At 39.7% G+C, this 16,675-nt stretch overlaps 2 protein-coding genes across 3 annotated transcripts in view; one reads left to right on the top strand and one right to left on the bottom strand.

Annotated features, from left to right (window-relative positions):
- The window catches only part of cpx (synaptic transmission protein complexin), a 182,593-nt gene that overhangs the window by 76,093 nt on the left and 89,825 nt on the right, over positions 1–16,675 (bottom strand).
- Positions 9,866–12,899, top strand: LOC114241569 (uncharacterized). Of its 2 annotated transcripts, XM_089738900.1 has the most exons (4): positions 9,883–9,964; positions 10,295–10,350; positions 11,093–11,279; positions 11,856–12,899. In XM_089738900.1, exons 1-4 carry the CDS (start codon positions 9,962–9,964, stop codon positions 12,693–12,695), a joined length of 1,086 nt encoding a protein of 361 aa, XP_089595026.1. In that variant the 5' UTR covers positions 9,883–9,961; the 3' UTR covers positions 12,696–12,899. The 2 variants fall into 2 exon arrangements, with proteins under 2 accessions (XP_028028231.2, XP_089595026.1); XM_028172430.2 differs by lacking the exon at positions 10,295–10,350 and having other exon boundaries at positions 9,866–9,964.

Below are 16,675 nucleotides of genomic sequence, written 5' to 3'. Positions count from 1 at the left end.
TGTTCCGGGAGGGGCGGTTTGATTTCAATTTCACCAAGACATAGCCCAGCCACTTTCAGATACCTAACATTCACCAAACCATCACTGATTTTTGATACAATTGTAAATTTACTCACTCTCAATTGTATAGTATGTATATCATTCAAACAATTTTTTTTATCAATCAATTTTTACTGGTGGTAGGACCTCTTGTGAATCCGCGCGGGTGGGTACCACCACCCAGCCTATTTCTGCCGTGAAACAGTAATGCGTTTCGGTTTGAAGGGTGGGGCAGCCGTTGTAACTATACTTGAGACCTTAGAACTTATATCTCAAGGTGGGTGGCGCATTTACGTTGTGGATGTCTATGGGCTCCAGTAACCACTTAACACCAGGTGGGCTGTGAGCTCGTCCACCCATCTAAGCAATAAAAAAAAACAAATTGTAAGGTGCCGTGGTATTCGAACGGGTATACTCCAGGCATCTTATCTTTTAGCGCACGTCGACTTCTAAAGCCGGATAGTTTCTAACCTCTCGTTTATTGACTAATTAAGAAGCTTCAGTAGAGCTTTGAACCGGTCACTCTGCTTATTAACATGTTGCTCAACAGTAAAATAAAAGATGGTCAGTTTTTTTTTCTATTTTTACTTCCCTTTGAGATCCGCCTAAAAGTTGTTTTGATTTTACGACTAATTATTTATTACTGAAGAAATTAGTACAACAAAATGGTCAAACAATAGCCGGTATAAGCTGCGAATCCTTAAAACCCGAGACACATTTTTGGGTACTATGTGCATTTCTCTACACAAAATCAATTAGTTTTGGACAGGATTTGTATTAATTATTACGCATTAATGCTTCAGTGCACAGCAAACAGTTAATTGTCAAGTAGAAAGAGGATAGAGAGTTTTAAAAATACTTATCAATTTTTTGTAATGTTATCAGAAATTCGGCACTCTTTATCACCTCGCTACGGTGTAATAACATAAAACGACGCACGAAAGATTGGCATGAAAATGAGAAAACAAAATGAATATAATATAATATTATGAGAAGAAAATATTTATGAGAATGACAGGATCGAATTTACAAAAAAAAAAAAATAATAAAAAAAAAAAAAAAATTTTTTATTTTTGGCCAGACAGCTTATTTTAAATAACAACTAGATGCTCAAAATCCCCAAAAAATGTCTTTTTCTCGATTTTTTTTTTGTTTGTTAAATTTATATCCTACCACATTAATTAGCCTATCAACAGGTGGTCTTTTAGCGCACTACTAATAATAAAAAAATCACCGTTATACATAATAACAATAAAACCCGAGTCCCACCCAAAGCGATCAAATATAAAGGCGATAATGTTCGTATTACGTCTCCGTGGTGGCGCGACTCGGTCGCCATGGCAACGACACGTACGCTCGTTACTAGGGATGAGCTGACGTCGATGAAAACTATTATCGATGCACGAATGTTTCGTTAAATGTGACTCCGAATTGGCAGAGTTGCTTTATTCTATTCTTGTGTGTTCAGGGATTTTATGTCATTCTGTGTGTATTTTTGCAAACAGTTTTGATTTACACTACTAGACGTGGACCACGGTTTTACCTGTAGTAAATTATTTTGGAAGTGTGGCGGTAGACGTCGCAAAACACAACATATTTGATAGATGGCCGAATCTTACTGGTGGCTGATGGTGACTTTTACTGGTGGTAGGACCTCTTTTGAGTCCGCGCGGGTAGGTACCACCACCCTGCCTATTTGTGCGATGAAGCAGTTAATGCGTTTCGGTTTGAAGAGTGGGGCAGCCGTTGTAACTATACCGAGACCTTCGAACTTATATCTCAAGGTGGGTGGCGCATTTACGTTGTAGATGTCTATGGGCTCCAGTAACCACTTAACGCCAGGTGGGCTGTGAGCTCGTCTACCTATCAAAGCAATAAAAAAAAGACATGTGGCACTCGGAGACTGCCGCGGTAAAGCTATTGCATAGCATTTTTTATCAGCTTATGCAATTATAAATCGACAATAATAATTTAATATTAAAACAACAATAAAATAAGATCCGGCGAGAAACTCAGTGGGCTAATTTTCAATGAGTCTGCTACACTGTGAGTATTCCATTTTGACCGCGCACTCACTAGAGGGCGCTACATGGGATAGAGACACGCCTTTGGATGCTAGTTCTAACTCTTATTCGCCCAGAATCAACGGTTTAGCTAGTTTATTTTTAATGCCACTCCAATCACTGAATGAGTAGTAGGAGTAGTAATAAAATTCTTCGACTAAGCGATAGAATATGTGATATAATTTTCTATTTTACAATTCCGTTTGTCGCCGACAGATGGCGCTTGACGCAAAAGCTGAATCGCGCTATCGTTGTGTTACCCACGAAATTATATCACATATTTTGATAGTACATAAAACGGTGTTTAGACTTCTTACTTTAAACACTACACAAGCGCAACGTGTGAATGTGTTGAACGTGAGCTACATGGTAGGCGGAGTGAGGGGTGGAAGGTTTTTTTCGTTACGGAATTTCACGATACCGCTCTCAAGCCGCACTCAAGGCCCACGATAAAATCTATGCAATAGCTTAAAACGTGTATATTTTTTTATTGCCTAGGTTACTACTGACTGAGTCAAGCTTCAGATCATCATGGAGATCCACGTTCCTTAGGAACCATGGTGCTTCGACGGCTATCCTGCAAAAACGGGATTGAATAACTTGAAGGGGTTTCAAGTTGGTGCAGGCCGCGTGAACACTACACTTGCATAGGCCATGACGGGGCGTAAGCAAGTTTTGTAGAGTGTCACCTTATTACGAAGAATCTATTCTCAATTTGACCACAAACTATAAGCAATAAGAAAAGTTTGACAATAAACAAATAGCATGCATGCGTGTGTGTGTCAAATACACGGTAGTGTGTGTAATGTTTTTTTATTCATTTAATGTATTATTAATACATCATCACTATATAGTATAAAACAAAGTCGTTTTCTCTGTCCCTATATCCCTATATATGCTTAAATGTTTAAAACTACGCAACGGATTTTGATGCGGTTTTTTTAATAGATAGAGTGATTGAAGAGGAAGGTTTATATGTATAACAACATCCATTAAATAGTGGAGAAATCAATAATAAATTACAGTTTTCGAAGCCACGCGAGGGCGGGTCGCTAGTCATCTATCTTCTATATATATAAAAATGAATTGCTGTTCGTTAGTCTCGCTAAAACACGAGAGCGATTGGACCGATTGCTCTTGAATTATTTGTGGAAGTCCAGAGAAGGTTTAAAAGGTAGATAAATATGAAAATGCTCGGAATTAAATAAAAATAACAATTTTGTTTTTCCTTTGATGTGTCCCCCGTCGGGCGGATTCCTTTTGTTTGTTTTAAGTTTATTTTATACATAAGTTTAGGTCTTTTATTTATCTATTAAGGCACTACGAAGTCTCCCGGGTCAGCTAGTTTTAAATAAATATTAACATTGTGCACTCCTCTATATTCTCTATAAGTGTGGGAAATTTCATACTCCTCCATCCACGTCATTTACGTAAAAAGGGGTACAAAGTTTTTGCTTCACGTATTAATATACAGATCTATAACAGCATAACCCAATCTGCTATTGTTTAATTTTATTATTAAGGAAGTGTTACAATGTTTCTTCCTGTCTTTGGCGTGCAAATACAAATCTTAGGGGCTGTGTAAAAACACTGAAATTTTGCCCGCCACGACTGCTACTGATATTGAATAAGTCACCCTGTTGGTAAAAAATGGCTCATTCTGCCTAATAATAATAAAATGACATATCAATGAAACAGCTTTTCTTATCTATACCATAGACGGGTCAATGAGCTCACGGCGTACCTGGTTTATAGTGATCACTATTTAAATGCCGTCACCCAGCTAGAGACAAGTCTCAATTGTATTGTTCAACGCTTGTATTACGCGTAAAGTTGTTTATTTAATAAACAAAATAATGTAGAGCAAGGACAAGCAACACGCGGTCCGCATTTCTAAAATTGAATTTATATTTATCGACTTTCTCCCATAAATTCGTTTTCTGTTCTTTTCTTGTTTGATTTTAATAAAGAAATAAAGTTTTGTAAATTATTAATAAGAGTTACTTTATGTGCGGCCGCCAAAAAAAAAATCCAATTTAAATTGGCCCACTGATTAAAAGGTTGCTTACTCCTGATGTAGAGTATACTTACTCGTAAGTACTAAATTATATCACATAAACATTAGATGTTTATTCCGCAAGTTACCCTCCTACCAAGAACGAGTTATAAGCTTCTCTAGTTCCTTCGGTGTTCGGGGGTGGTACCAAAACACTATAGTTCTTAATAAAATAATATTAATAAAAATTAACACGGTTTGCGTTAAATGAAAAAATATATAAATGAGGAGACTTGTGATTTGACTATCCTCGTACGTCATTTATTTATTTATTTTATTGCTTACATATGTAGACGAGCTCACGCCCCACCTGATGTTAAGTGGTTACCGGAGCCCATACACATCAATAATGTAAATGCCACCAGCCACCTTGAGATAGGTATGAATTTTAACGTCTCAGTATAGTTACAACGGCTGCTCCACCCTTCAAACCGAAACGCATTACTGCTTCACGGCAGAAATAGGCAAGGTACCTACCTACCCATGCTGGCTCACAAGACCTCTTACCACCAGTAATTACGCAAATTATAATTTCGCGGGTTTGATGTTTATTACACGATGTTATTCCTTCACCGTGGAAGTCAATCGTGAATATTGGTTAATTACATTTTTCATTATAAAATTTGGTACCCGTCTGCGGGATTCGAACACTGGAGCATCGCTACATACGAATGCGCCGGACGTCTTATTTTTTGGGCCACGACGACTATATGCATGCATACTTCTTTGTTTATTCTAAGCGCTCGTTGATTCGGTTTCTCCTCTTTTAATTTTATTATTTGTGACGTAGCTACATATAAATATTTACTAAATAAACCAATTAATTTCAAAGTTAATAAATTAGTTAGTAATAGGTTAGTAGTGTAATTGTTTAATTGGAACGAAGTCCCTTATCGCGCGTTGTGAAAGGGGGCTTGACGGAAAAAATTCTTACGAAAAGTTGTCACGACACTTTTTAGATCCGTCATTCTGACCAATCAACGTGTAGGCGCTTATCGCGTGACATTGCTCGTATCCGATTGGTCCGCGTAATGAGTACAGTTTCTCGAAATAGCGTTTCAACAACAGTAATTTAGTTCATAGTATTGTATTTTTCTTCTTCATAATGCCGTAATTTATTATTATAACTTAAAACAAAAATTACAATTCCTTCACTAATTAATCGAAAGGAACTTCGTTCCATCCGGGTGTCCCTTGACACCTCTGAAGTTTTTTTTATATTGTGTAAATTATTTCCTTACATTATAAGTTAGATTAGTTTTCGTTATCATGTTGTTTTGTCATATAGTTGTAAGGAACGTTGTTATACAAATTCAGCACTATATGTCTTGTTTTGTCGTGCGCACATAACTTATGTTGCAAGCCAGATTTTGTTTCTTTTTACATGTGTTTTTTATGTATCTTTGGGAGGCTTACGCGAAAGGAAAGATCTTCCACCGAGCGGGTAATATTTGCTCGGTAGACCGACGTTCCGAATGTTGTTGTTCGGATCTTGTATATATGTAAGCTTATCTTGAAAATGTCGTAAGCGAGATTCAGGCATCTGTCAAATATCTTGCGTTGTATGATGGCTACCCGCCACATATCTTTTTAGCTTGTAATGTGTATTGTGAGCCTAATAAATAATTTAAAAAAAAATGCGTAGGTACTTGTTCATTCCGTACATAGGCGTAATAAAAATTCCTAATACCCTACATTTCTAATTGTGCTGGTCAATAAACCGAATGGGTTGGCCCGAACAAGTTTGGGGCACGAGTCCCCAGTACGTGACGGTATTGTTGAGGAGTCGTCGCGAAGTCTGCGTGTTGTGCTCATATTTATTAACACATGTTCCTTGGAGGGCTTGTATCGCGAAACTAATGAATCTCGCTCACGTAAATGAGAGCAAATAATCGTGTGGACGAAACTAGAATAATATCTTTTATTTGTAGTGTTTATAGTGTAGATAATTATAAATACACTAGCTGACCCGGCAGACTTCGTAGTGCCTCAATCGATTAATAAAATACCTAAACTTTTGTATAAAATAAACTTAAAACAAATAAAAGGAATCCGTTCGACAGGAGACACACCAAAGGAAAAACAAAATTGTTATTTTTATTTGATTCCGAGCATTTTCACCTTTTAAACCTTCTCTGGACTTCCACAAATAATTCAAGACCAAAATTAGCCAAATCAGTCCAGCCGTTCTCGAGTTTTAGCGGGACTAACGAACAGCAATTCATTTTTATACATATACTAGCTGACCCGGCAAACATTGTTTTGCCATATATAAGATTTCTAGCGAATTTCTAGTGTAGAAAAAAAAAAAAACTTATTGTAAGTGTGTAAGGATGTGGTAAATGAGTGAAAGAGGTATGTAGTGCTGTGAACGATGAGGGAATATATAATAAAAATAACAAAACCTCATTCAACCACATAATACCTCATTATAACAAAAAAAAAATGTCCAAATAAAAAAATATATGTTAGGGGTGGACAACCCTCAGGGCGATCCGAGGATACCGCACCGTCTCCTTCGAGGCGGCGTGCTTGCTCGCCGGGGCGCCACCCTGGGACCTGGAGGCGGAGGCGCTCGCTGCCGATTACCGGTGGCGTAGCGACCTTCGCTCTAGGGGGGAAGGGCGCCCCGGCGAAGGAGTAGTTCGAGCGCGGAGGCTCCAATCTCGGCGGTCCGTGCTGGAGGCGTGGTCTCGCCGCTTGGCGGACCCGTCGGCCGGCCTCCGAACCGTCGAGGCGGTCCGCCCGGTTCTCGCGGACTGGGTGGGCCGCGACCGCGGATGCCTCACCTTCCGGCTGACGCAGATGCTTACCGGCCATGGTTGTTTCGGCCGGTACTTGCACAAGATAGCCGGAAGGGAACCGACGGCGCAGTGCCACCACTGCGCGGACCGCGACGAGGAAGATACAGCGGAACACACGCTGGCGCGTTGCTCTGGATTCGACGAGCAACGCGCCGCCCTCGTCGCGGTCATTGGAGAGGACCTCTCGCTGCCGCGCGTCGTGGCTACGATGCTCGGCAGTGACGCGTCCTGGAAGGCGATGCTCGACTTCTGCGAGTCCACCATATCGCAGAAGGAGGCGGCGGAGCGAGAGAGGGAGAGCTCTTCCCTTTCCGCACCGATCCGTCGCCGTCGAGCCGGGGGCCGGAGGCGGGAATACGCCCGTACGTCCCGGCCCCTGTAGGTGGCGGCCTCCCCCCGGTGAAGGTCAAGGGGCGACCTGAGGGGGTGAGGCCGCGCGGCGCGCTACCAGCACTCTAGCGCGCTGCCGTGGAGTGAATAGAGCGACCGGTCGACGGTGTATCGCGTCCCGACCCGGCAGGCTGGTTCTGGTCCAGCGGGGTATTCCGGGACACCAGCGGCACCGTCTGGGCGGCCCGACGGGCTGCCGTACCGAGACGGCCGACGTTTCAGAGCCTTCGATTCGCCTCGAAGGCTCCGTCGGCTGGGCGTCCTTGGGGTGAGCCGCGCTGTCTGGTTGTAGTGTTGACCGCGGTAGCCCCCCTACCTCATCCGGGTTCTGACCTCGGAGGGGATCGGACGTCGGGTGTAAGAGTGCAGGGGAGTCGTTTAGTGGGTGGGCTCTAAAATCCTTGGGCCCGCGGTCTGCTCACAACACCATGCAGATCGTTGAGTCTCACATACCCCGCGCGCCCCTTTTGCGCGGGGACCTCGTAGGAGGTTCGGCCCTCTACCCGAAAAAAAAAAAAAAAAAAAAAAAAAAAAAAAAAAAGGGGTGGACAACCCTAATCACTTAGGGGTATGAAAAATAGATAGTAGCCGATTCTCAGGCTTACTGAATATGCATAAAAAATTTCATGAGAATCGGTCAAGCGGTTTCGGAGGAGTATGGGAACGAACATTGTGACATGAGAATTTTATATATTAGATAAGTATAGATAATTTCCGCAAACATCTAGGGAGCAGTTGAAAGGCAACCGTGAACAATGTTAGCACAGTAAATATTCTGTGAGCATTCGTAAACATACTACACGTCTTCTTTCAGAAAACTGAAGATTTGTTGGTAATTAGGTAATCCTTAAATTGACTGAAAATGAGAATGTTTTTTTACAAATTCCCACAGAATCATTAGATACTAAGTAGTGACTTGTTGGTGTCAAACCAATTGCCGTTCTATGTGAACCAAATCAACGTCTTCATCATCAATATTAACATATATATCAATACGTATAATAAAACAGTCGAGCTGGAGTGTGTCTGTGTATTGAAGGAAAAAATAGGAAGGGCTCATTAAAGAACAAAAACTAGAAATTTTCTGAATTATTTTCTGATTGTGCATTGGTTTGTTCGCGCTCATCTCGAAAGCTACTGAATGAATTCATATACAGTTTAATAGATGTATAGAAAACAGCATGGACGAGAATTGTTTGTTTGTTTCATTAAAATGACACAAGGAAAAATAACGCAATTAAAAGAGTGTTAGAAGTTACTATAATTTGTTAGAAGTTACTACTAGCAAATGACATTAAAAATGTTTACACCAAGAAAGTAAGTTTTTTTGTCCGTAGCGTTTTCTTTTCCAAATCTCAGACTTCAATTCAATTTTGACGGAATCTGGTATGGAAATTGTTTGAACCAGGCGAAATAATATAGGCTACGGATGGAATGGGGTGTCCTCTCCCGCGATATGAAGTGCACTCCACATTGAGGCAGCTGCGGGCTGGAAATGAGCGGTCAGCAATAAACAGAAAAAATAATTTTCAAATATTCGCGAGCTCAATAAACGGAGACCCCCATCACTATTTATCGATAGAATTCGATCGACAGTCGATGCACGCGCCGTCGTTAAACGCCGGGTGAATTCCACGCGTTCCCGGCGACTCCGACTCCAATATTTGTCGTGAGGAGCGAAGCATATTAAGACCCGGCGCATTCCTTCAGTCCGTTTCGAACAATGCGGGGGCTGTGAGGTGAATTTCGCCGTTTAACTATTAACTCGGAGCGCTCGAAATTCAACTTTTTCAATTCGAGTTTTTAATTATTTTAGTGGCGGATTGAATAGGCGGCTTTCGTTTTCCAAGCTTTTCTTAACAGTGTCGATCCAGAGGCGCTTTTATGTCCCGGTTAACTACAAACGTTCGCTGGAAACCACAGACACTACAACGTAGGTCCCACTGCCCATCTTACTTACTGTTTTTATGTCGAAAAAAAGAAGGATGAATCAAATAACTAAATGCTCTATACAGGTACAATGGACGATGGTACGAAATACCTTTAAATAAGTGAAAATAACGGAATTTGGACTGGGTTTCGAGATCCTGGCCTTTGCAATGCGAAACACATGGAATATATTATTTGCATGGGAAAATATATTGACAATTTTTAGGTTAGTCCAATAGGGAAGATATGAGGCAAGATTTACAAAAATAGTTCGAAATAATCCATTTATGAAATTCAATTGCGGATGGAGTTTAAAATTTTACAAAAAGGACCGCTATCGTAATTCTTCAAATTGAAATACTGTTGTGCTTGAAGCCCGACGGACATCATCTTATCAACCCTTAAAGGCAAAACACAGTACTAACTACATCCATGCTGTAGCTATACCCCTAAAACATAGATGGCGCTGTGATAGAAATTTAAATTACCTTCACTAAACGTGATATTTATTAATGGATTTTTAATTATACACATTATTTAAGTAAACATGAACTATCTTAATAATAAATATATTTCTATTTTAGGTATATTTTAGTGTCAGTATATCTTTGATCAGCGGACAAAACAGTTGTTTCAAATTTTGTAACTACCGTCGTGATGTCTGCGTGTATCATAACAAAATGGTAATTTAATTTGTGACGGTATTTGTAACTATAATTTAAGTTAAATTAGTATAAAATTCACAAACATAGTCCTGAGTGAGTACTATTTACAACAATATATTAACTACAAGATTGTGTGCGAGTTTTACTAGCTCTTGTTTGATGTGACTTCGCAATTTTTTGAGAGTTATAGTACTACTGGTTGACATGAACAAGAAGATCACAGCTGTCTCGTGGTTATCTCGGCCCGTTTATAATACGATAAGACTAATTTGAAATCCTGCTGATATACCAGTTTCACAATTGTGATTGTTACGCAAACTTCATCCATGGATTGAAAATTTTAATCAGGTGGACACTCGGTTCTCCTGCCTGCTTTCAAAGCGGACATCAGCGGGCATCTCAAGGTGAATTTCGTTGCTCATTTGGAGACTCGGTATCTAAGCTATAAGTCACTGCAGGCTTGTTTCTCAGAGCCATTCGATCGAATCTCATTTTTGCAACAATCAACTTTAAAACAGATTAGACTATACTTTTTATACTAATTACTTTCAAACTGATGGTAGGGCGTCTTGTGAGTCCGCACCGTACGTACGTACCGTTTTTCTACCTATTTCTGCCGTGAAGTAGTTATGCGTTTCGGTTTGAAGAATGGGGCGGCCGTTGTTCTAGATTTGTTTTGTGTGTTGTACTATTCACGATGTTTATATTCATAGATTCCAGTAACTATTTAACACCAGGCGAGTTCGTCCTGAGTGAACTAAGCAATTAAACAATTGCTTCAAAGAGGCCACATAAATCGAATCAATATGTCAATTTTTATTGCATTGCTGGGTAAATAAGCTCACTCTCTGCCTATTATTTAGCGGTCACGGGAGCTCATAGATATCTCATTGTGAATGCCGTCACCTATCGCGAGACATGACATTGATGTCCCAATTGTTTTACGACTATGTCGCCCTTCTAACCAGAATATATTGCTGCTCCAAGGCATGATTTTTAATTTGTTCAATTTAATATATTTTGATACCAAGGCAGGGTTGCGTTGCATACCCGCGCGGGCTTTTACTATCGAATGTATTATAAATGGGTATCGCCTACCAGATAATAAAATACATTAATTGAATAATAAAACACATGTTCCACCAGCATGAGTTCGAACAGCGACAGTTCTTTAGAGCTCATTGAAGACGGGTCCCCTCACTCTTTGCTGGAGCCACCTTCTCCGGATTACACGAATGTCACCATCAGACGGGCTTTCATTGTCTGGATGCTATGCGGTCAGAAGAACAAGTTCAGGGATGTGTGCAACTACTATCACAGATTGGAGTTATTGGTAATTAATACATTAACTATATCTCTTATATCCAGCCCTAGTAAATCCTTATGTCTCAAACCTTCTCCATTGATAATGTGGTATCAAGTAGATCTCTAATACTAGCTTAACAGCAGATGGGCCGTGGTTTCATCTACAAAAAAAATATGTTTTAACTACCATTTCAATAATGCTATTTACATCATACCACCGAATGGGTGACGACAATAATAATGTGGAATCAGATTCCCCGGAAACCGCTTAAGGTCTTGCGGATCCTCCAAAATCAGTTAGATTGTATATGAAATATTAAAAATCTTGGGTTCTTAGTTTGTATTATAATAAAGAGGACTATAAATATTGTTACTTGCTTGTGGAATTTTAAACTCAACATAATTGCATCGCCTCATACATTAAATACACAGAGCGCGAATTCTTTAGGTAACGATCTTGTCAAACGTGTATTTTAAATATCGAGGAAGTTATTACTAAGGGGAGCTTGAAGAATAATTCATAGGGAATTTAGAATTATTTCTGTTTGTAGACTAATTGAAAGTAAATGCACTAGAAATTAAAGACATTGAAATATTTTTTCAGGAGGAACAACTTCCGCCGAATAAGCGAGCGACCAGTCGTCACTACGAATTCAACATGATCAACAACCCGCCACCGAAGTCGTCCTATTTAAAAGCATGTTTCCCGACTCTGTATTCTGGAGTATTCGCGCACGCACACGACCAGACCGACACCCACACAAACGAACGCTGCGAATTCAATATCGGCGACTTGGACGAGATAAAGAAACGAGAAGGAATCACTACAGAAGACGTGGTTCAGGCCAGCGTTATGATCCGGAACTATTGCAAGTCGCACGCAATCTCCTTAGACAAATTTTTGGTTGAGTTCAAAGACATCGCCCGAAAAACTAACCTAAAAATTAATGTGAACAACGTCGTATTTTACATCAGGAGACGCTTGGTCGCTGAAGAATTGAAACTGGCTTTGCTTTGTCCGCGTAAAATGCACATGCTCGACGAGGATTCCTCATGGAAACACGTAAAAGATATCACGAAGTTGATCAGAGGGAAAACTCAAGTCCCGAAGAGCCTTCACAACGATATGATACAGAAGAAATTGAAAATTTTGACCGAAAACATGAAAATTGAGAACGAATTAATATCGAAAAAGGGCAAAAACGACTATTATGACATAAACGACATTTTTTCGAATATGAAAAAACAAGTGACGCCCGTTGTTACTAATGTTTTCGGATTTAATCATTATTCTCAGAAGAACTCTTACAAGCATATGACTGTCCCGAAGGATTCTTACAAACATATCACCGTAGACGACTTAATGAAGAATTACAATAAAATCGGCGTAGGCAGCAACCATAAGTACACATTTATGAACATGACAAAGTTCGGAAGGAATTGAAATGAGTGACTTCATTTGACACTAATGACATTTGATAATTTTAATTAGCGCGCCATTTTAAATATAATATTGTAAGTTTTAACGGAATTTTGACAGATTAATGGCGACATGAATTTTAATGACTGGTTTTATAATTAAATGAGATTGATTTTAATGTTTTTTGATATGTAAAAATATAAAATCTATATTACAATTATTAAAATTTGCATGCTTATTACTCAATCACGAAAAAATGATATTTATGAAGACTGGTTATGGTAGGCAGCGGCTTGACTCTGCCCCTGGCATTGCTGGCATCGGTGTCCATGAGCGACGGTGACCACTTACCATCAGGTGGGCCGTATGCTCGTCTGCCTACAAAGGCAATAAAAAATAAATCACGAAGATAGTTTGTAGCTTTGATTGACACATTAATGTTTTACTAGAGGTCTTTTTGAGGAATTGTAAGTTTGTACACTATTATGGTTGTATTTTATACTTCTATAATCACAAATTTCGCCAACACTACACTATTAAAAAATATTAATAAAGACAAACTATATTTAATCTATTCTCATTTTGACCACAGACGTCAAGAACAAAAGTTTGACAATGAATAGTATGCATGCGTGTGTGCGTCAAATACATGATATGTAGTGTGTGTAATGTTTTCTTTATTGATTTAATGTATCTTTTAAGCATTATTTAAAAAAAAAATTAGCATTGTGCACTTCTTCTCTGTATTCTCTACAAGTGTGGAAAATTTCATACTCCTCCGTCCGCGCAATTTTCGTAAAAAGGGATACAAAGTTTTTGCTTCACGTATTTATATATACCTAGTCAGGTCATAAGTATTGTCACACAGTAAAAACTTTTCTTTTAGAATGCTGGCCACAAAAAAGTTTATTGAATTCGAATTTCGAATTGTTCATGAAAATAAAAATGTATACTTTTAGAATTTTACTCATTTTTAAATATGGAGTGGACGCTTAAAGAAGACCGTGTTGCAGTTATTGCGTTGCATCGTTGCGGTTACGCGCCAATTCAAATTTTTAACATACTGAAAATTTTGAATATAACCAAAAGATTCGTTTATCGTACCATCCAATGATACAATGAAGCCTCTAGTGTAGATGACAGGTCACGAAGTGGTCGCCCTCGGTCTGTTAGGACTCCAGCAGTGATAAAAGCTGTGAAGGCGCGAATTCAAAGAAATCCCAAACGTAAGCAGAAACTGTTGGCCCTTCAGATGGGGTTAAGAAGAACCACGGTGAAAAGGGTGTTAAATGAAGACTTAGGGCTTCGGGCATATCGAAGAAAAACAGGACATCGTTTGAATGCTCGTCTAATGGACCTGAGACAGAAGAGATGCCGCGCTTTGTTGAAGCGGTACGCGGGAAAAAAATATCGGGAAATTCTTTTTTCGGATGAAAAATTTTTTACCGTAGAAGAGAGCTACAACAAACAAAATGATAAGGTGTACGCACACAGTAGTGAAGAAGCGAGCAACCGTATTCCGCGTGTCCAACGAGGTCATTTTCCATCCTCGCTCATGGTATGGTTGGGAGTTTCTTATTGGGGCTTAACAGAGGTACATTTTTGTGAGAAAGGTGTAAAAACGAATGCAGTTGTGTATCAAAATACAGTCCTGACGAACCTTGTGGAACCTGTTTCTCATACCATGTTCAATAACAGGCACTGGGTATTCCAACAAGATTCGGCGCCAGCTCATAGAGCGAAGAGCACACAAGACTGGCTGGCGGCGCGTGAAATCGACTTCATCCGGCACGAAGACTGGCCCTCCTCCAGTCCAGATTTGAATCCGTTAGATTACAAGATATGGCAACACTTAGAGGAAAAGGCGTGCTCAAAGCCTCATCCCAATTTGGAGTCACTCAAGACATCCTTGATTAAGGCAGCCGCCGATATTGACATGGACCTCGTTCGTGCTGCGATAGACGACTGGCCGGGCAGATTGAAGGCCTGTATTCAAAATCACGGAGGTCATTTTGAATAAACTTTAGTGTCATAAGAATCTATATTTTGTTAAATTCATTTTGGTATATGAATGGTTACATAATGAATAAACTTGTTTCAATTATTTTACATTAAACATGTGACAGAATTTATGACCTGACTAGGTAGATATCGTGGTAAATGACACGAGCACGCTATGTATAATAATGCCGGTTATACCTACTACTCTTATAATAAACAATACAGTGTATTCCATTGTTCATAATTTAAAAAATTTAAGAGCAATGTAAGACGAACGCTTCTTGTAAAAATACACATTCCACATTCAGATATCTCTTGTTGGGTTGCTACATTCTATTACGGGTTCCGGGTGCCGCGAACACATAAAAGATACAACAAAGTGTACCCAAGTTCCGAGTAGTGAGTGTCATTTAAAAGATGCTGACTCCGATACGAAATCGAACCTTTATAAACTTTACGATTCAGTGGTTAGGGTCCCTAACCAATAGACCATTGAAGAGATCAATAAAATAGAAAAGAAACAGAAGTAGAATGTGGGGTGAGATTGAACACAGTAACTGTGACCTGCTCCAGGGTCTCACAGCATGTCTGTGGACAGGGAGTGGACCAGTCTACCACTCAATGGCGACCACATTTAATTTCTATTGTCGTCTGCGGTGCATGCCTTTTTTTCCTACCTAAGCTGATAGCCTTGATTTCAGAGTAACCTTAACTAGTAGGTGAGCTCACGTAGCTCAAACCTGACAACGTTGCTAACACGAACCCTAGCAAGAGCCGTGCTTCGCAGAATCTACCACCGGATCGGAAACGCGACCCACTGAGAAGATCCGGCGAGATACTCAATGGGCTGTGGCACTTAAAACTTCATTTAACCAACAGGACAGTACCTCCTACTACAAACCAAGTTTGAAAAACGACCTCAACGGCGGGCAGCGGATTATCTGTATTCATGTTGTTACCTATGTTCATGATCGGAAGCAACTAATGTTCAGTGTATATTACAATTGTATACCTTCAAATGCAATAATAACTGTATGAATCAATTCAATATGTATTTAAAGTTTAGCGTATTTAATTATTTGATAATTAAGCTTCAGTCGAAAATAATTTCAGTCAGAATACATAAATAACATCTTTTGTTTGCCGAAAGCGTTACAGTACTGATAGGCGATCAGATAAGCTACATTTTTTTATTTTTTTAATGCCATTGTAGGCTGATGAGCATGAACTCTGTCTGATGATGAGTGGTTTCCATCGCTGGGCTGCAACAATGCCAGGGTGACATTTCAGCCACTAGCTCCTGCTAGACAATATTCAGCTAACATAGTGTTAAATAAATATGAACATTACTTTGTGCAGCGGATATGAAGACGTGACATATTTTTAAATGGCAGTTCATTTAATTGAAGCGTTCTGCCATCAGGACTATATTTCTGTCCAAGACTAACGATGCGTTGTGGAATGTGCAGTCAAGTCGTGTGCATGCAATGTAAGTATCCTAGAGCGACAGTAATTGCGTAACTTCAGAAGGGCTATCCACTTGTCTAGTCTATTTTGATTATTTAGATGGGTAGACAAGCTCAAAGCCCACCTGGTGTTAAGTGGTTACTGGAGCCCATAGACATCTACAACGTAAATACGCCACCCACCTTGAGATAAGTTCTAAGGTCTCAGTATAGCTACAATGGCTGCCCCACCCTTCAAACCGAAACGCATTACTGCTTCACGGCAGAAATAGCAGGGTGGTGGACCTACCCGTGCGGACTCACAAGAGGTCCGACCACCAGTGACTTCGACTATAATTATAGTCTATACGTCTATAGTATTGTACAGGATTGTACAGTAGAGATAGGTAGGTAGGCCACGATCAAATTGGTTTTCGATGGTGTGACTTTTACCAAAATCAACACCTGGCGCTTCCGATTACGGTACTGAAAGAGTGATGTAGTTTTGAAAAATTAACATTCAAAAATAAAGATATATACTATATTGTTAAAGGAACA

This window comes from Bombyx mandarina, chromosome 26, assembly GCF_030267445.1.
Source record: "Bombyx mandarina strain Sakado chromosome 26, ASM3026744v2".
NCBI classification, from domain to species: Eukaryota; Metazoa; Arthropoda; class Insecta; order Lepidoptera; family Bombycidae; genus Bombyx; species Bombyx mandarina.
This window is presented reverse-complemented; position numbering and strand designations above follow the sequence as displayed.